General features: G+C 49.8%; 2 protein-coding genes across 6 annotated transcripts; one reads left to right on the forward strand and one right to left on the reverse strand.

Annotated features, from left to right (window-relative positions):
• The first annotated feature begins 103 nt into the window (after positions 1–103).
• CYREN (cell cycle regulator of NHEJ) lies at positions 104–6,847 on the forward strand. 4 transcript variants are annotated; one of them, XM_006125871.5, is made up of 5 exons: positions 104–802; positions 2,245–2,351; positions 3,245–3,374; positions 4,745–4,811; positions 6,064–6,847. In XM_006125871.5, exons 1-5 carry the CDS (start codon positions 633–635, stop codon positions 6,289–6,291), a joined length of 702 nt encoding a protein of 233 aa, XP_006125933.3. In that variant the 5' UTR covers positions 104–632; the 3' UTR covers positions 6,292–6,847. The 4 variants fall into 4 exon arrangements, with proteins under 4 accessions (XP_006125933.3, XP_089636721.1, XP_089636719.1 ...); XM_089780593.1 differs by having other exon boundaries at positions 109–802; positions 3,140–3,374; XM_089780595.1 differs by lacking the exon at positions 2,245–2,351.
• TMEM140 (transmembrane protein 140) lies at positions 4,061–19,069 on the reverse strand. Of its 2 annotated transcripts, none has more exons than XM_025186053.3 (4): positions 18,815–19,069; positions 12,658–12,743; positions 11,828–11,948; positions 4,061–8,686 (listed from the first exon to the last, which is right to left on the reverse strand). In XM_025186053.3, the coding sequence occupies exon 4, from the start codon at positions 8,642–8,644 to the stop codon at positions 8,054–8,056; it is 591 nt and encodes a 196-aa protein (XP_025041838.1). In that variant the 5' UTR covers positions 8,645–8,686; positions 11,828–11,948; positions 12,658–12,743; positions 18,815–19,069; the 3' UTR covers positions 4,061–8,053. The 2 variants fall into 2 exon arrangements, with proteins under 2 accessions (XP_025041838.1, XP_006125935.1); XM_006125873.5 differs by having other exon boundaries at positions 4,061–8,689; positions 18,815–19,068.
• Positions 19,070–20,190: the final 1,121 nt, after the last annotated feature.

Below are 20,190 nucleotides of genomic sequence, written 5' to 3' on the forward strand. Positions count from 1 at the left end.
GACCAGAGAATGTACTTCACCCCAGCCTCTGGAAGTTTGGGGGGAGGGGGGGGGGGGAGGGAGAAATAGTGCAGAAGTGAAATGTTGCAGAAAATCCACTTATCCAGTGCAGCTGTGGGAAGATCACTGAACCAGAACAAAGATTCAAAGTCCCTGTGTTAGTCTCAGTCTGACCTCTGATCAATGTGTTCCCTTAAAAGGGCAGTGAGAAAAAAGCTCAGGCAAGATGGGGGTAAGGGAGGAAGGAAAAGTCAATTATTTGTTAAATTGCTCAAAATGAAGCAAAAAAGAGCACTGGTCTTTTCAAATTTATTCTCTAACCCCTGAGGAAAAGCAAAGTTCCTTTTTATCTGTAACACAAATATTTCACCCAAATTAAAATGTCCACAAGACATTTTTATGTGACAGCAAGAACATACTATGAAATGTATGGGGTGGAAATCAGAAAGCATCCATTTTTTCTTAGGAGAGTGAGCATGAATATTAAGAGGTTATGTGAGCCCTGCTATGCAATCCACGGCTACAGTGGGACCTTTCAAAACCGCTTGACTCCAGGGACGAGGAAAGGTCTTTCTGGCATCAAATCCCCATCCTAGAGTCACGAGTTTAAAGCACTCACGAGCGGCTCCTAAATGACTCACTGTTGCCGCTGCTGCTGGGCCTTCTGCCGGCAGAGGGAGACCCAACTAGCAAACAAGTGCCCGCCTATGGTGATTTCCGAGAAACCCGGGAGCAGAAGCGAGCACCATTTCCCAGAGCAGGAGGGCGCAAACCCTGCAGTTTCCTGGCTGAAAGGGGGGAGGTAGGGCCAGAAACGTCACCTTGTTCCTTCGAAGTATCAGTTTTGGGAGTTGCCTCCATGAGCGCCACCCGCAGGGGCTCGTGTCTCCCGGGCCTAGGGAGCAGCCCCGGGCAGTTTGGGGTCCGTGTGGCTTGCGAGCCTGCCCCGAGGAGCCTGGCTCCGCAGGCCCGGCCAGCCCCGGGGCAGGGTGTGCGGAAGGCGAGCCGGGGCCCCCTGGCCGCCCGGCGCGGCTCTGCTGGCGGGGTGCCGCTTCGCCCCTGGCTTTCCCGTGCAGCGCGCTGGGGCGGGGCCGCTGCCATTGCCCCCGGCCTCGGGCGCTTTCTCTTTCCAGCTGCCTCCCCTGGGGAGCGGGCCAGGCCGGGATCGCTCCCCGCGCGGCTGGGCAGCTGCACAAGCAGCCTCGCTGCGGAGAGCAGGAGAGCCGGGGGCGCCCCCACGCCCAGCCGCTGGCCTAGGGCGCTTCCTGGGGATAAGCAGGCGGGAGGAGGCAGGACGTTGTGGGCGGTGACTGGCTGAGCCGCCAGGCAGCAGTTGATCTCCCAGGGCCGGGGGTCGGACGGGGCAGCCGTTGTGGTGTTGCAGCTTTGCCAGCTCCCCCGTCTCTCTCCGATGCTGCGTGTTTTCTGCAGACACATTTCCGCGCGCGGCTCGATGCTGGCAGCGCTTAGTCCTGGTCGTGCTCTGGACAGGCCGCCACCGCCCGTCTGGCCCGGCGTCATGTGGAAAGGTGCCACCTATGAGATTGTGTAATTTGGGAAGAATTATGGGGCACTGAGCATGCTCAATAGCTCTGCCGGCAGGTCTCCGTGAGAGCCGGGCACAAACCAGTGGGGGTTGGTGCCAGGCTCCCTGGCCCACTTGGAACAAAGCTGTTACCCAGATTCCAGCGTTTTATGCTCCTTTCCCTACCGCGGCTGCTGGGGGTGTGAAGTGATCACGGGGGACTACGCGGTAGCACCCCACTGCTGAGGCAGTAGCAGCAGAATAAGGGTCTGAGAAGGTGGAAGGAAACTCTCAGGCTATGTCTACACTAGCGGCTTCTTGCGCAAGAACTCTTGCTCAAGAAAACATCCACACTGCCATGTGCCAGCTGTGCTTTTGTGCAAGAGCATCCATGGCAGTGTGGACGCTCTCTTGCGCAAGAAAGCTCTGATGGCCATTTTAGCCATAGGGCTTTCTTGCACAAGAAACCCTGGCCGAGCGTCCACACTGCCCTCTTGCGCAAGAGCTCCTGCGCAAGAGGGCTTAAACTTGTTAAAAGTGTAGCTCTTGCGCAAGAAGCCCCCTCTTACCACGCCGTACTGTAAATTTCCTTGCGCAAGAGCGGGTGGGCCGTGTGGACGCTCTGCGGATTCTTGCGCAAGAGCTGCCATACTTGCGCAAGAAGCCACAAGTGTAGACATAGCCTCAGAGCCCACTGCTCTTCTGTCCCGCATTTCCAGGCCCCATGACCATAGAACAAGGAATCCTGGGCCTGCTTACAGAACCAGCGACAAGACAGAAATCAGGAGCAGGGAGCAGGAGCCAGTTCCTGCTCTGGTGGGGCCAGGTGAGAAGTGCCTGTCCATGGCTACTGCAGCAGCCAATGCTGGGTGAAGGGTGAATGTCCCCAGCTGGGGGACAGAAAGATACAGGAAGAGACACTCAAACTGTCTGAAATGTATAGTAGATAGCTTTACATTTCTCCACCCCTGCCCCTTACTGGGGTTATAGCTGCCCAAGTCCTCATCTCTGGCCCCTTGCTTGTCCCCCTGTGGTCATTCTATAGCAGTGTTTCCCAAATAGTGCTCTGCAGAACCCCAGGGTTCTGCAAAGTGAAAGTAAGGGTTCCGCAAGAACTCGATCAATCCCTCCCACCCGCCGAGCAGGTCTTAGGGGCCCGGTGTAACCCATTTTCAAGGGTTTTTTGTTTTTCCATTTTTTTGGGGGGGAGGGGAGGGTCGACCAGTTTCCCCCAGCATTTTCTTTTTAAAGGGTTCCGTGGCTAAAACTGGGAAACACTGTTCTATAGTATAACTCCTTCCTGCCAGACCCTTCCCTTTCTGTTTTATGAAAAACAATCAGATTCCAGGCATATCTCATTATCCTGGCCCAACCAAACCCAAAGCTGGCTTTAATGTTTAAGTTTTGATAAGGGGAAGCTGCATACTAAATGTGATCCTAGCATTTACCGCTTTGGAGCAGTTCTTGAACAAACGGACTTGTGGACAGACAGACACACATTTCTAAAACATATAGTAAGATTTTTGGCAGTGTTCCTTTAAGATGTTAATGGGGATTTGTAGCACATTCCCTGATGCATTAGCTGTGGATTAATGAAAGCTTCTCTTTGGGAAGGGGGATGCATAGGACAGCACCAGACAGTCATGCACAGTGGTGAATTCTGAACCGTATAAACGGCTGAGCCTTGACTGTGTGCCAGTTCCTTTTTTAAATGCAAAGTGATGGAAACCGCCGTGTGCAAAGCAAAAAAGAGGGTCCTTCCGCCATGGATGGTAGCGAGGGACGTGGAGCCAAGAGAGACTGTGTCAGCAGTAAGACCCAAGAGAGCGAAGAAGACAGCCATGGCAAGGTAAGCACATTGTGCAACCGGGCTAGCTGGGGCTGCAATCGCATTGGCTTCTGTGTGCAAAGCACTGTGGGGTCTGGTCAATACTTGGCTAGGAAACCCCCAAGGAGAAGCAAGAGTATCACCTGAAAGTGGGGTTGGAGGCTCAGCCAGGGTGTTCTTCCCTGGGTCAGAGCTGCAGAGAGTGCTATGCTGGTGGAGCTGCTTGCTCAGGAGAGAAGGAAAACACAGAGCTGTTTGTTTAGAGCTTAAGGTGCTCATCGTGGTCAAATCCCTTGGGTATTTACTCTCTCTCAGAGCTATGCTATTCTTCACTTCCCTCCCTATGCTCCCTCTTGTGCTTGATCCCTTCTGCTGCATTTGTCCCTGAGCTGTGGTCCCCCAGCCTGTGCAATGCTTTGAGATCCCTTAAAAAGGCGATAGGGCTAACTGTTGTACTTTGTATCGTAAGGGACTGGATGCTTATGGAAATACACAGGAATGTTCCAAAAAGGTTCTGATTTCTGCTCTAAGCTGATGTACATAACTCCGCCCAAATCATCTGACTTCCACGAAAGTAATAGTGGTGTGGGAAGACAGTCAGACTCCAGCTTCTGACTTCCTGTTATTGAAAAACAGGGACTTTCCAGAAACAAAAGCATGCCCTGCTCTTGGGGGAATTTAACACATTAAAAATTCTGCACACAATCTTTTAAAGTTCTACAATAGTCTGTATTTTTATTTGTTAAACTAGCACTACACAAGCATGCCAGTTTCAATTATTTTGGTAATTTATTTCACAATACCCATGTCTATATCATTAAAGATACACACAAATTCCTCCAGGAGTAAGGAGTTAAGGAACCCCCTACAATAACCCAGTTTCTGACTCTCTGCCTTCTCTCCCCAGAGCCCATAGTCACTCCCCCAGAGCCCAGCTGTGAGTACCACCCAGCCCGGACACACACATCCCCTTCCCCACAATGCCTAAGCACCCAAAGAAACAGCCTCTTTCTGGGTTCTGGGCTTGTATGACATTTTCTGCATGCTGCCTCCTTCCTTCAGGACATGCTGGGAACTACAGCTGCAGGAACCCCCCCCCCCCCTCTGTAATGTCTTTTATTTACAAGCTAGGCTCTGCCCTCTCCAGTGCTGGTTGTGGCCATCAGATATGCAGCCCATTTCAGTGTAGAAGGGAAGGAAGGAAATTCTGCACAAAACCCATTAATTTCCGCACAAGTTCTGCATTGCGCCGTGATGCAGTATTCCCCCATGAATACATTCCTCTGCTGATTGTGTGTCTGTGGGGGGAAGCATTCTCATTTCTGCCTGTGACAGTGTTCCCCAGCTAATTCCTGATTTTATTTTCTCTTCTAATCTCTTGGCCTGTCCAGGACTGTGACTGTCTATTGTATGAATGAAGCGGAGCTGGTGGATGTGGCCCTGAGCATCCTGGCTGAGGTGAGCGCCCAGGCCTGCTAGTCCATCTTCCTGCCAATGTAGCAGGTTCCTAACATGTCCCTGTCCTGATGCTTTTTTCCCAGTCTAGTCTAAAATGTCTGGCTTCCACCACTTCCCTTGGGGACATTCCATTGCAGGGAGGCTAAATAGAAGCATTCTCCTTTGTAGCCAGCTGCCTCCATTTCAGTGATGCCAGGGTCCAGCACGTGTAACATTATAACATGTCCCCCAGAAGCCTTGTGGAAACCACAACAGCAAGTGGGTCAGGCAGGAGGAGGGAATGGGTGACTTGGTTGAAGCACAGACTTGGGAAGTCTGCATGCTGTTTCATGCTCTGTCTCGCACCTCCTGCATGACCACTCACATTGCTTGTTTACCCCTCAGTAAGTGCGGAGACTGCTGCAGCTCAGCTTTGCCAGGGCATTGGGAAGGTTACCATTTGAGAGGTGCAGATTGTGGTGAGGAGGAATGCCCATGAATAAATGCACGGAGAGAAGTTTTCACACACACAAGCCCTTCTGACCATCAGGAAGGTGGTGCAGAAAGAGGACACGTGGTTAACAGGGTTTAGTAACACGATTCCCAGCAATTATTTATTTAGAGGGGAGAAGTTTTTGTCTGGAATACAGTTATGCTCCTTGCCCCCCTAAGCATGTTTGACTCTTCCCACATCTGCATCACAGTGACCCTTGCTGGGGCTGAGGGAGTCTCCAGCCAGTCAGTCCTGCTTCTTGTGCTGGGGAGGGTGGGTGCACATGTGGGTGTGGAGGGTAAAGCAGTGGGCTTTCCTTCCCAGCCCTGTGGGAGCTCGGAGACACCGCCAGCCCTTGGTGGAACTTCACATGGGTCCATCCAGCTCTGATGGCAGGACTGAGGTCCTTAGTTGTTCCTAACTGTTAAAGCTCCCCCGTTCACTTTTGGGGCACCCTTTAGTCTCCCCTTCCCCATGAGCATTAATGATCCTGTGATGCTCTTTGAAGGTGCACAGATGTTAACTTTAGTACTCTCCCCAAACTGTAGTGGAGGTGACTGTCCAGAACTCCCCTGCAGCTTCAGTGGCAAAGAGCGGGGGTCTTCCCTGCCTGGCCTAAGCCAGCATGTGTGTGCTGTGAAGCGGGGTGGGATACAGATGCTGTTAAGCCTCCCATTGCATTTAAACAGATTGGAGCCTGGTGCCAGGGGGGACGGGTGTTTCTCCCTCTTGCTTGGGACAAAACGCTTTCTGGACACGTCTGGTTTGTTTCTGTGCCAGAATCGTAAATACAAGGAAACCGAGGGGAGTGTTCCATCGGAAACCGAAGGGAAGCAGGAAGGCCAGCAAATGCCAACCGAGCCTCAGAAGAGCCCAGCAAGCAACAGCGGGGCCAGCGCCCCCCGACCTGATGCTCAGCCAGACGATTTGGGCTGTGCTAGCAGGACGGACACGGAGGACGAAGAGGATGATGCTTTGAAATACGTCAGGGAGATCTTTTTTAGCTGAAGTCTTATGGATTTTTAAACCAGTGCAAAAATAATGGCAAAGGGAACTGTGGTGGTGGGCAGGGTGCGGGGCAGACCCAGGCGCTGGCTCCAGGGGGTGAGAATACAGCCATGGGGGCTGTCCAGGTGCCCCAAACGCCCTCCCAATTCAAAGTGAGCCCAGAGCAGAGGTGTGGGCAGGGCCTGAGAGAAAGTCTGAGAGGAGCTCACCCTGCCCCTGCTGAATAGCCTGTGTCTGGTTCAAATAGAGCCTTGCTCAGGATGTCTGAATCTGGGGGAACAGCCTCTCACCCACCCTAAGGCTCCCCACCCGTTCCTTGTGGGCCACCTGTCCTCTCCTCCCCATGCCCCAACCCGATGGTGCCAAGAGGTCTCCTGATTGTCAGTCTCTGCAGCGAGATTGGGGACTGAGCTCCCTGGGCAGGGCACACAGGAGGGAGGGGGGAAGGAGGCAAAGGAGTTGCTTTGTAACCCTTGATCTGCAGGCCAGCCAGTGAGGCACCTTTTATCAGTTATGTAAACTTCAAAAGGTTATTAAATTATGTCTCTTAACCAAGCATCCATGTGCTCCGTCTCCACCTATGCTGTCTCCTCCCCTGCTTGTTGGCATGATGGCTTTATTTACCTGATATGGCAATGGGCCTTGCATGATAGCAGGCGGGCCAGAGAAACAAACAGGTTCCATTGTTTAGGGCAGATGGGGTCACTAGCTCCCCATGCTGTGCCTGGTTTAAATGCACTTTAGTTATAATTTCTGCATCTGCCCACAACTCTGACTACTCACTGTGTGCCTCCGCTGGGCAGGAATGGCAGTGAGTTACTCATTTTCAAATGATCGCTCATGAGGCACATTGTGTATAAAGATTATTGCAGTAGTGTGTATACACGATGCTTTGAGTCACACACATTAGTCAGTATGGCAGCAGCCAAGCATGTTGTCCTCCAACGTTCCACCTCTGTGCTCCAGCTCTGCCCTGCTCAGTCCCTGTCCTGAGCCTACCACGTAGTGGGGAGAGGCCAATTGATGGTTTCTCTCCCGGGGACAACTTTGTCACCAGCATCTCTTTAGCCAGGAACAATAGGGTGGTGACACTGCCATTCCACACTTGCAGAGACTAAATACGCACAATGGGGAAGGCTCAGCACCTGGTTCCAAACCTTTTGAATTGCATTTTCTGCCATGTTAAATACTTCTAATTTTAGGCTCATTTGAAATATTTTGCAGACAAGCTTGAATGCACACTTCTGGGCTGGGAAAGGGTTCCAACCATCATAGTTTGGCCTCTTCTTTGAGTTCAAACCTAGTAACACTTCCTTTACAACGGGACAGATTATGCACACAGCAGCTGAAATTGCCTAGTAGAGCTAGAAAAGATCTGGGAATCTTTCCTGGTATTCCTTTGTGCCAGGCACTGATACTGTAGTTGAGCTGCTCATGCCCAAATTGTTAGCTTTGAACATGGACCTCAGCTCAGATGTGCCAGCACCCCCACAAAGATGCAGTCACCCTTCTCTGCTGGGTTGGCTCTAGTAGCTAATCCTGATTTGCCTTACATCTGTTAGCCAGGCCTTAGAACCCTCTGCAGCTTGCCTTTCCTGTACCATGACAGCCCATCTTTCTTGCAGTGACTAGCCGGAGATCAATACACAAGAGCAGGCTATATAGGCTATCAGATGATTAAAACAACTGGATTGGTAAGATCCTACACGGCACTGAATTTCAGTGCCACAAGCTAGCGCTGTGTCTCCCTCCTTCTCTGCCTTCAGACCTTCAAGGGTGGGAGCTGCTTCTCAGGGGATGGGCTGTCCTTTGCAGGATCCCCCTGGAGCCACTGGAGGCATGCAGCAGCAGCAAAAAACTGGAGCACCTGCAGGGCCTGAGCCCCTGCAAGAGCCATGAAACCCCCACTGAGTTCAGAGAGTTGGATCCAACTCCAGGTCTGCAACAGAAACAAGCTGAGGCCGCCCGCCAGAAATGTAGCCGAGAGGCCTAGCACCACAAGGGTCACCTCCCACGCCTCCCTCTCTCTCTTGTTGGCACATTGGGTCTGGAGGGTAAAAAAGGGGGAGAAGAGACAGAGGACCTGGGCCATGTATACACAGAGCCTTGCCAGCACTAGCTCAACCTGGCCAATCCCCAGCTCCTTCAGGTCCTTGAATTGCAGGCACTGGAGCTCTCCAGCTGTCTGGTTCCACAGGCAGAAGTTGTAGAAGCCGATTATTTTTTTGGGAAGGTTGATAATGTTCCCTGCTTCCCACATCAGGGCATACAGCATCAAGACAATGGACCCTGCAGCCAGGAAGAGGATACTCCAGGACAGCAGGCCTGCCCTAGTTCTCATTCTCGTTTCCATAGTAGCTCCTCAAGCCCACGGTAGCGCCCTCCTTGGCGAGACCTGCTGTAAGATATGAATGGGAAGAGCCCTCAGTTTCAATGTTCACACCAGTGATCCCGCTGCTTTCCCCCAGGCCCAGGTAACACCCGCACAGCAGGAGTGGTGCAGCCCCTTCTCATGGCTGGTCCACTAGAGGATAACAGGTTACTATTGCTCATAGAGCTCAAGGCCAGTAAGGACCATCGCGATCAGCTTGTCTGACCTGCACATTGCAGAATCTCACCCACCCTGTCCTGTTATAGACCCCAACCTCCATCTGAGTTACTGTAGTCCTCAAATCATGGTTTAAAGACCAAGTTACAGAGCATCCACCATTTACACTAGTTTGAACCTGCAAGTGACCAGTGCCCGAAATCTCCCCAGAGTCACTAGGAACTTAACCCAGGGGGCAATTCCTTTGCGACCTCAAATCTGGCGACCAGTTAGACTGTGAGCAGTGGCAAGACCTGCCAGACTGACACCCAGTAAAGAAGTCTGTAGTGATTCAGGGCCATGCCCAGCGAGTGTCCCATTTGGGGATTGTTGCCAGTGGCCCACCTGCCATTGCAGGCAATCTTACCATACCATTGCTCCTGTTGGTAAGGTCTGTAGCATGGGGCTGAAGGGCCCAGGTTCAAAGAGCTGCTGCCTGCCCACATGAGGGGCTGATACATGCACTGTTAGTTTCCTACATGTGGAAAATGGGGACTTTGCTTCCTCTGGGAATGAGCCAGGAAAGAAATGAACAAATTCTGTAAATTAACAAGGGGACCATTTAAACATTAAACTAGAAGCAAACAAGGTTTCCTGACCCCAGCACTGGGCAGGGACAAAGGTTAGCATTGCAGCTGCCTGTGAAGTGGGGCTCTGGTTTGAAATGTGACTAGAAATGCCCTTGAGGGGTTTTGGTTCCTCAGCAATCCCACAACCACTTTGTGCCGCTGACATGCCAGGAGATGGTCATTCTACCAGCCATCCCCGCGCATGGCACCTGTGCTCTGCCTTCCTCTCATGTCAGTGCCAGGAGTGACAACTCTGCAGCTGGAGTTTGGTTGACCAAGCATGAGAGGGATCAGCGGCTCTGGCTCCCTCCCATAGCTCTGCTGGCTGGGCAATGCTCACTGGTGGCCAAACAGGGCTGTAGCAGGAGGGGCAGACACACAAATCTGTGAAGTGAGGACCCTGGCACTTGTCTGTCTAGCCCTGCGGGGGCTGGCATTTTAGGGACAAAGGCAGGTGGTAATGAGGAGACAGCACAGTTCAGCTTCTTTAGGGAGTTTGCAGTTTTCCCAGTGCAAAGAACTGAGAGGCAGTGATATGGGACCTTATGGGGCAGGGAGGAGATGCCACACTAGAACCTGACACCCATTTAATTGTGTCTCATCTTCCCCTTCAGTATTTGGGGGGAGGGGAGACCATAGGGAATTAGCAGAACCACCTACCATTAGCAGAGAAGCTCTCGGGATAATGAACAAGCTTCCTCCAGCCACTGCCAAGATAAGTAAAGGCAAATGGGCCAAGTTTTGCCTTTTTGCATGTGGGACACTCAGGCAAAGGAAGGGGCAGAGCACAGAAGGAAGAACATGGCCTGTCTATAACTGCTTAGCTCATGCCTTAGCAGCCAGGTAATCAATTTCACCAAGAGGGAACGTGAAAGTGCCTCACTGGGCAAACACACCTACATGCTTCAGCTGATACAGGGTGGTACTTATGACCATGACACATTATTCTGGCTTTAATCTGAAAACAAACACTAAGGCTACGTCTAGACTGGCATGATTTTCCGCAAATGCTTTTAACGGAAAAGTTTTTCCGTTAAAAGCATTTGCGGAAAAGAGCGTCTAGATTGGCATGGATGCTTTTCTGCAAAAGCACTTTTTGCGGAAAAGCATCCGTGCCAATCTAGATGCGGTTTTGCGCAAGAAAGCCCCGATCGACATTTTTGCCATCGGGGCTTTTTTGCACAAAACAGTTTTTAGCTGTCTACACTGGCCCTCTTGCGCAAAAACATTTCTGGAAAAGGGCTTTTGCCCAAACGGGAACATCAAAGCATTTGCGCAAGAAGCACTGATTTTGGACAGTAGAACGTCAGTGCTTTTGCGCAAAATCAAGCGGCCAGTGTGGACAGCTGGCAAGTTTTTGTGCAAAAGCAACTGCTTTTGCGGAAAAACTTGCCAGTCTAGACGCAGCCTAAAGTTGTTTAGACTGCTCCCTCTTGCGCAGGAGACTATGCAAATGAGGCAAAGTGGTGAATATTTGCATACTTAATGAGCCGCCATTTTGTGCAAGGGGCTTTTGTGCAAAAAGGAGTCGTGTAGATGGCTCCTTTTTGCGCAAAAGCCCCTTGCTCATTAAGTATGCAAATGAGGTGCAGTGATATTCACTGTTTTGCCTCATTTGCTTATTCTCTTGAGCAAGAGGGGGCAGTCTAGACATAGCCTAACTGAAGTAACATGGAAGCCAAGTGGTGCTGTGCACTGTTTGGGAGAGAAGAAAGGGATGAGCATTGCCAAGATGTTTGCTGCCAGTTCCACCCTCACTTGCCCATCCATGTGTCTAGCTTCGGTGTAAAGATCTGTCATTTTTTGAGCAGTAATGTACACAAGTGGGCTCCTCAGGGTGGGGCCTTCCCAGTGTTCCCTCTCATCTTTTCCATCCATGTGTGGAATTTTCCCACCCATATGCAGAATACATTTTTATGTGCACCAAGGCATGTGTGAATGTGCACCACCAATAGAACTACAAAAAAACTAGCTATGGGCACTGCGCTAATCAGCTGGGCAGCACTGGACTCTCTCCTGAGTATTGCACAAGGGCACAGCTTACAGAAAACACTGGACCTTCCAGAAAATTTTTTCTCAGCTGGATTGTGAGTCAGGTGTTTGTTAGGGCCCAGTTGCCAAGTTTGATAGGGTAAGAACCTTGATGTCATTTATTGGAAATGCCTAGATTAGAACCTTCCTGGGAAAGCATTTTCGCTTTTGGTCCTGGTGAAAAGAAGCATGAATCATGGGAAAACAAACACAATGAGCGGGATTTCTATTGTTGGAGTAGTCACCCAAAGTGGCAATTAGCTATTTAAGTCCCTCTTGTAAATCCCAATGGAGGGACCCAAACAATCTAGCCCTAGCCCCCCAGGAGACAGTTGCTGTGGGAACAGACCTCCAGTGGTGATTTCCTCGTTCTCTCTCAGTTCAGCCTGACTTCTTGGCAGCCTTGCCTGGCCACTTCTCTCTCTGCTCCTTGGCTTCTTTTCACCTGATTCTAGGGCTTGCGGGTTAGGCTAAAAAACAAAATCAGAGGTAAAAGGAGAGTCCCAGCAGGACTGCACAGGGAATGGGATCAGCAAAAACAGCTGCCTCAGATGCTCAAGAGTGATTTGCTGGTTGGGTCTGAATATAGACATCAAGCAGCGTCAGAGAGTGAGCGAGGGCCGCCCACGCAGGCTTGGCTTTGAACACTTCAGAGAGGGAACTGGCTGCCTCAAGCCTAGTCCCGTGTGTGTCCTGTATTCCCAGTGGTGGGGCAGCCTTCCCTTCCACTCCATTTAACAGCCCCCCCAGGCGTTTGCTTCGGCGTTACCACGGTTCTGCCAAGGACTCCACTGAACTGTATTTGGATCCCGCCAACCTCACCCCACTGGCTGTCGCCACTGTGCAACCCACGACACGTGCCAGGCAGCATTGAGTGGGGAGCGGATATAGGTAAAGCTGCTAAGCCACAAGCTCACACCATGCTCTGTGGGTCGGACCCCTGTGCTGTACTCAGGGCCCTGGGCGTGCAGCAGCACAGGGGGGTCCTGGAAACTTCAGTGCTTCCAGCCTCTGTGCCAAGAGCCCCGGACAGGGATCTGAACCCGTGACTCCCTGGCAGCGAGCCAGTCTCTGTGCGAACTAACAGGATTCTTCCTGTGGTTTGACAAAGGCTTGGCCCTTACTACATAGGGTGTCTCCCACCCCCACAAGCCCAGCATCACCCCTCACCATCAATACCTCACTTCAACTTCCGAAGGTTTTTCTTGGTGATGGCCTGGCGAGGTCTGAATGTGCTCCTGCGCTTGCCAGCGAGGTCCAGTGCACTGTAAGAAACACAACCACACAGACAGCTCAGAGGTGGCTTAATGGCAGAGCTGGAGCCATGGGGAGAACTACAGGGCAGGTACAGAAGTGACAAGATGAATAATCCCCATTGATTTCTACCCAAGATGCCCTGCCTTCCTCAAAAGAGCCTGGTTTCTGGTGGCAGCCTGCCCCATCCGAAGGGGGATGAGACCAGGGGGAGGATGTCACAGCAACAAATAAAACCCCAAACTAGTTGGCTGACTCAGGGTGCTGGGCCTGGTCGTGGGGTGGGGCCTGGGAAGAGCACAGGGCTAGTGCCCTGGGGAGGGCCAGCATGGGACCAGAAGAGGGTGTGTGTTTAGCTATGAAATAATACTTAGGCTTGGCTGTGACTAAAAGGCTAGATGACAGTAACATTGATTTCACCTGGTACACTGAAAGCAAAGTCCAGAAATTGGTATCAGCTGGGAGGTGCTCCGCCCCCCCCTGCCGCTTGTGCCTGCAGTAATCCAGTGGCACCAGCTCTTGGCCAGGACTACAAGAAGGAGGACAAGCCCCCTGGCGTTGGGGGGAGGCCACCTCTGTGCTGAACAACCCATGCCCAGGACAGAGCCAATCAGGAGTGGGGTGACCTTTTTTTGTGGCTGGAGACTTGTCTGGCTCAGCTCAGCCCTGCCAGGACCCCAGCAGGGCTGTGGTGTCCCTGGCCTGGGGGCCATTCAGAGAGCCCTCTACAGCTCTGCTGTCGCTGCCTTGGTTCCTGGCATGCCAGCCAGGAGCTCTCCCCAAGCTGACACTGCTCCGCAGCAGGATGGCCTCCAGGGGCTGGAGGCTTGTCATAGGCAGGCCATTCCTCTGGTTTTAAACTGGACACATATGCTTTGCTAATGTCCTCCCCGCCCCCGCCTCCTGTAAGGAGATAAACCCACACCTGCTTTTGTCGGGGGCAGATGCGCCCCCATCCCCAGTGTGCCTCACATACCCTGCAGGGGCCAGGCCACAGTTTTCCCAGCAGGAGCAAACATTGTGGTGTTCTGGGAATGAGTAGGAGACCACACTAGCTCGTCCCCGCCCTACAGCCTGCCCTGCGCCTTGTGCCCCACCAAAGGAGCCCCCTGGAATCCTGCTGTCAGGGCTGGCCTAGCCCCAGCCGGGACCCCACTCCCCAGTTTCCAACAAGTGTAAAAATAAAAATCAATTAAAATAGAAAAAAATTAAAAGTAAAAATCGCTGTTAACGGTCAAAATGAACACAAAATAAGACTGGGATTCCACCAGGCCCCACCCATGATGTGATGGCCCAAAGCCCTGCCCTGGCCCAGACTGGACCCACATTAATCCACGCTAGTCCCTTCTGGTAGCAGCACTGAAATGCAGCTGGTGGGGCATCAGCCAGCACCCTGCACTCCAGTACTATGGAGAGAAGGCCAAGGCAGTGGGGTAAAGCCCTACCCTGCCACGTGGAGCCCACGGGGTCTTTGCTATGCCACAGCACAGAGGCACTCCAGCCCCTAAATTCCATGGCATTCAGTGGCCCTGATTCAGCCCCATTGGTGCTGACACAGGGCCCAGCTCTGGGCATAGGCATAGGCTAGGTGAAGTCACCATTTCCATCTCCAGCTGCCCATGGACTGGTATGTGTACAGCCAGCCCAGTGCCTGGCAGGCCCCCCCTGAACAGGGGCATTCTGGGGGGTGAGCCTTACAACTGCTTTGACGTCCCATTGTGACAGCAAAGGTGAACCAAAGTGAGTCCGAGCAGCACAGAAATCTCCCCAAAGTACCTCTCCTGGGAAGAGAAAAGGCTGAGATGACCCCACTGGGATTTAAACCTGCCTATGACTGACACCTCTCTTTCTCATGCCAAGAGTGCACATGTTCTTCCAAGCCAAAGGCATTTAGGCTTATGTCCAGGGGAAAAACAAACACAGGAAGGAACTGGGTTTGCATGTGAGCATGTCCCCACCCGTCCATCCATTCCCACAGTCTGTCATGACTCCGCCTCTCCAAATGGCTGCCTGTCCCTGCAGGCAGTAGATAGTTAAAAGGAACAGACACATCAACAAAGACACTTCAGTGACCTAAGTCAATACATGGCACTGGCAGCTGTTTTAGGGGGTTGCTGCTGGGACCGGTTATCAGGGATGAGCTCTTCCTCTCCTGATCCCATGTGATAATTCGTCAAAAGACTCTGTCCCTGGTAAAAGACCATTCCTACATATCACCAAGGCCACAGCCCTGCTGCTTGCACCAGTATGGGGAGAGCCTGGCGGTCTTGTTGTTTTCTACTGCACCTGCTTGTTCCTTCATTCCTCTGATTTGCATGGAGGGTGTCCCACTTCAGAGAGTAGGATCTGAGGAAATCAGGCAGCTCTTAAAAACAAGACTGGTTGCCCAGCCCTTTCCCACCTGAAACTATGCACTGGTTCTGGCTTAGACAAGGACAGCCAGAGAGAGGGTGGGTAACCAAAGGAACAGGGGAAGGAGAAACAAAAATCAGAGCAGAAGAGACGTCAGAGAAAAGATAAAAATATGAGAGGGGAAAAACCTGAAGAAGATCCAGGCCATGAGGAACAGCAGCCCTGCCAGTCCCAGAGGGAAGGCCTGCTCTCCGCTTCAGGACTTGGCAGAAATAGCAGAATGACTAAGTCATCTGACCCAAAATAAGTACTCTGAGGAACTCAAGTACAATGAAAACAAACAAGCAGAGGGGGAGAAGGAAGGGGAAAGGTTTCCGGTTTCCTTTGGCATTCCAGAGTAATTGCCACTGTCTTGAACATCTCTAGAGCACACCCTAAAATGCTTCTATATTGCACAGGTCATTCTGGAAGATATGAACTAGAACAACTGTCCCCTCCCCCACCATTTGAAATTGAAAACATTCAGGAGTTCAAACTTGACCCCTTGACATCTGTTTTCCTCTTTGGCCCTATTCCATTCTTGGCAGCTGTCGTGTTATTTCCTACCTACTGATCCCTGCTAGACTTTTCCAAACCATTTTGGGTCCAAACAGATGTGAATCCTGGACTAACTGGTGATAACTTTTGTTACAACCCCATCCTCAAATTACAAATCTGTATGGGGGCCTCATAACTAGAGCCATGTCTCCCAGCCTCTCCAGACTAAGGTAACCCTTTCAGGAGTCAGATTTGTCTTGCATACCCTCCAGTTTTACCTCTCTTAAAAACTACTTGCTTACCAAATGGGAAATAAAAATACAAACTTGCCACAGCCACACTATTACTGACAAATTGGTTACTTTCTCAGGTTTACCACATAATTATAAAGTAACTCAATTGGAATATAAATATTGCATGTACGTTTCAGTGATTAGTACATAAAGCAGTATAAACAAGTAATTGTGGCTAGTAGGAAATTTTAGCTTGTACTGACGTTGCTAGTGCTTCTTATATAGCTTTGGCAAGTAAAACTAGGCACATATCTAGTTGTGTTGATGTTCCCCCTGGAAGATGTACCCCCGATGTATCCCTCTGCCTACCCCTAGGGATACCTGTACCCTTAGTTGAGAACCACTGACCTAGAATACAACTAGTATGTTTACTGCTTGCATAGGTGTGTCTTCTTCAGTGTGAAGATAATCTGTAACAATGGGTGCACTGGTATGCAGTCATATAAGAACGTGGGTTTAAATAAATGTCATATACTTAATGGCTGCAGGGAAAGGGAATGGATAGGTGTTAAGGTCAACTGCTGATACTTGGGAATTTGTAACTGGAGATGAGAATTTTTCTACAGTACTTAGCTGAGATTTAGAAGCTCTTTATCAGTACTCCAGCTAGACTTAGATAGTAGCATCCCATTAAAGTGCAGTTCTCTCTCATATGGCCATTTTGGGGCTCTGTAATTATGCAATCTGATTTTCCTCCTTAATGATTTTCAAATGAAATGTGCACCGTTTACAAGTAGAAAGCTGCTCTTTTCTTGCTGCCAGATCTGTGAACTCATCCTGGGATCTGAAACGCAAGCTGAGTTCTTTCTGGCTCAGTTCCATCTCTGATGCCCTAGGGAGATTCCACATATAATCTGGGGAAGATTTTGTCTGCAGCTGGAAGGGAGCTACCTATGATCTGCGCATCAGCAGCTGCATGGTCTCTGAATGCTAACCATAAAAATAAAGGGGCTGAGGTGAGTATTTCCTTCTCTCACACATTGTCCCATTGATTTCATTGGGAATAGCAATCACACAGGGCCAGATCCCAAACCCACTGATGTCAAACTGTATCAGCCTCTCCTTTCACAACAAGGCAGAATCTAGTTTCTCCACTTCCTTTGCTATCACACAAGATTTTCCAGAACATGATGCAGCGTAACTCCACATACTACGAGCTAATTTCATATAAATTGATTCATCGTCTTGGTAATTAAAAGAGGTTCCATTTTTACCAGAGAAGAAAACCTCAGCCTTTAAATCCAAGGGTAGGACTCAAGCATTGTAACACTGAATGTCACAGCCCCTATCTTTTACCTGCCTAGAAAATCTCAGGAACAATACTGCAACCCATAAAGCCTGAATTGGGGCCTCAGCTCCTGATGCACTGAAGGGGGAGAGATGGGTGCCCTAACATTAGCCCCCCAAAAAGGCAATGTGCTAAAGAGGGAGCCACCAAAGCTCACCAATGTGAGATGTTAATGAGAAGGGTGTGCTAAGAACCCCGCTCTCTGAGACAGGCATCTAAATCCAGGCCTAATGCTGCCAGCCACCCATGGCCAAGAACCTGCTGCCTGGACACCCTAAGCCACTACTTGCAGCAAGCCCACTTCCCAGACTCCAATAGGTCCATGCAAAACAGCCAAATGAATTGCTTAGGAGGCAGAAATCCCAGGGTCAATTCCCTCCTCTGTCAACAGCCAAAAAGGATTTGATCCCCAGCTCTTAGAAGAGGGCTGTAAACACAGAACAATGGAGTCGGGGCTCCATCAAACTCTCCTGTGGAAGCTGCTTCACTGTGGAGAAATAATGAATAAATTATTGGAGCTGGGGTCCCTTGCCTCTGGGGTGGGCTCTTGAAGCGCTGGACTAGAGTCAGTCTCTCTCTGGCTCCAGCACAATGACTTCTCCACAGTGGGAGATCCCCTGTTAAAAGCCTTTCTCCCGTTCTGGCAATAAGGGAAGTTCTGAACCTAGGCCCAGCATTCAGAGAGGCAGCAAGCAGCTCTTGAGTTCAGAAGCAGAACCATAAAGGTGAGAGAACTATCACTCTGAAATTATAGATGTGGTGTGAGATTAGAAGCCTAAAGGATTGAGTGGGGTTTTCTGTGTCACAGTGAAGCCAACAGTAGGACTTAGATGCTCAAACCTCAGAATCAACCTTCTTTGTGGATCTGGATCTTAATGATCAGCTGTAACATGAAAACTAAAAAATGAGAGCTGATTCTGCTTGCAGTTACTCTGTCTTTTTAAGGTTATATTACTCCACTAAAATCACTGGTGTTGCTCAAGAGAAAAATCAGGCCAGGAGATGTAAACAGTGCCTGGCACATCTGACTGTGTGCAAACACAGAAGTCAGGTAGATAGAATACAGAAACACATATAACCTGATTTTTATTTTTTCAATCAATTCAACTGACCCCCTCAAGTAAATAGAGTGGAAAACTGTTTCAGATTTCACCTACTCTTGTGCCCAATTGTCTATTTCAGTAATTCTTTTCGGTCACACTTTTTCTCATTTAAAATGTTTGCTTTTCTCTCTCTCTCCTCCCCCCAACCTTGCTGTGTTAAAATCCTATGCAAACAATAATGAAAGCTAGCGACAGAGAACACTGCCAAATTCACAGAGTAAACAACAGGGGAAACTATGCTGAAACTAACTATAGCCACAGTGCTCTCAAACACACTAAGTCACCAAACTGAAAAAAAATACAGTTCTCCTGGATCTCATTCTATTAGACTGATCTAAGGTGTACTTTGTATTACAGCAATAGATAAACTATTAAGACAGAAATGAGATTTTTAGTTGACTGTCCCTTTAAGAGACTCAGGAGGGAATTTGACTCCCCAGGCTTGCATGCACAGTATAATCTCACAGAAAAAAACATCATTGCCCGTAGCCCACCAGCAGGGTACTTACGTGAGGAGCACCATGGTGCTGTGTGCGGAACTCAAAACACCAAGGAGAGTCAGCACTGGAAGTCTCCTTCAGCTGATGCACTGAAGGAGAAAAGGGGTGGGGGAAAGAGACCTGTCTTTTTGATTTAAGTAAGAAGCTCTAGGATAATGTTACGGGAAAAATCTTGTGCCCGTGCTCTCCCTTCTAAAGTTATTTACTTCTGCTGCTGCTCTTTGTCCCTTGGTTATATTTTGCTAGTCACTCAGCAGATTTCACTTTCATTTTGACTGGGACTTCCCACCACACAATCATGATCCTAGGTCACATGAATGGCCAAAAAATTATTGTTTCCGCACCCTGTTGTTTCACTGGTTAGCATGACAAATTTGGCACATAGCTGGAGTTCTGAGACAGATTTGCATTTATTTCTTCAGTTGCTTCTAAAAAGGGGCAGGGAGAGCGTTACTGAAGTGAGGCTTTGCTATAAACTTTTGCCAGTAGCGTTGTCAGCTATGGGTGTGATTCCTTTGCAACTTTTCTATACTTGCAAAAGCCCCAGTTTAGATAGCTATGCTGGCCTACAAGTGCTTTTGCTGAGGAACCTTATTTTGCTTGAAGAACAGATACAAGCTATACAAGTGAAACCACTTTTTTGCGGGTAGAAGCTGCGTTCACAGTAGGAGGGTTTGAACATATAGCTATACTATATCAGCTTTTCCAGTATAGATCCTGGCCTAATTCCTGTTTTCTGACTCACATTGAGCTGCCTTTTCCTCCTGCACTTCAGATCCCATTTTTCAGTATAGCTTCTGATGCTATAGTGGATATGAGAGGCCACTGCTCTTCACTCCAAACACAGCTTTTATCTATGAAGTTCTAGGGCTCTAAGGGGCTGTGTCCAATGGCTATCTGCCAACTACCTCTCAGAAAAATTCTATGTATAAGCTATGTTGCTAGGAAGGCAACTTTTGTAGTGCTGTGTGGAGGAAATGTTTAGGGCCCTACCAAATTCACATCCCTTTTGGTCAGTGCAGTAAGGTTTGAGGTGCATCAGCAAAGCAGGTCTTGGCTCAGTAAAAGCCACAGAAACCAAATGGGATCAGCAGAGGAGGTGACTTACAAATATTACATTTTTCTTATTTTTTTGTTGGATGTAGCTTTTACTGCCTGCTTTGGTTCATTATTTGTATTCTAAGGAGGATGGCTTCTGTTTCTATCACAGGAGGCAGAAGTCCCCAGACACCTTGCCTTCTAGGTTCTGAGGCCTTTTTTTGCAGCCATAGGAGAGCAGCAGCCATAAGCCAAGAAGCAGGAAGTCACATCCTCACATTCTTTCTAAATTATATCAAACCAATGCAATATCAGGCTGTTAAGAAGGCTCCCCCAATAGCACCCAC

Source organism: Pelodiscus sinensis, chromosome 1 (assembly GCF_052426305.1).
Source record: "Pelodiscus sinensis isolate ZL-2025 chromosome 1, ASM5242630v1, whole genome shotgun sequence".
Taxonomy (NCBI): domain Eukaryota; kingdom Metazoa; phylum Chordata; order Testudines; family Trionychidae; genus Pelodiscus; species Pelodiscus sinensis.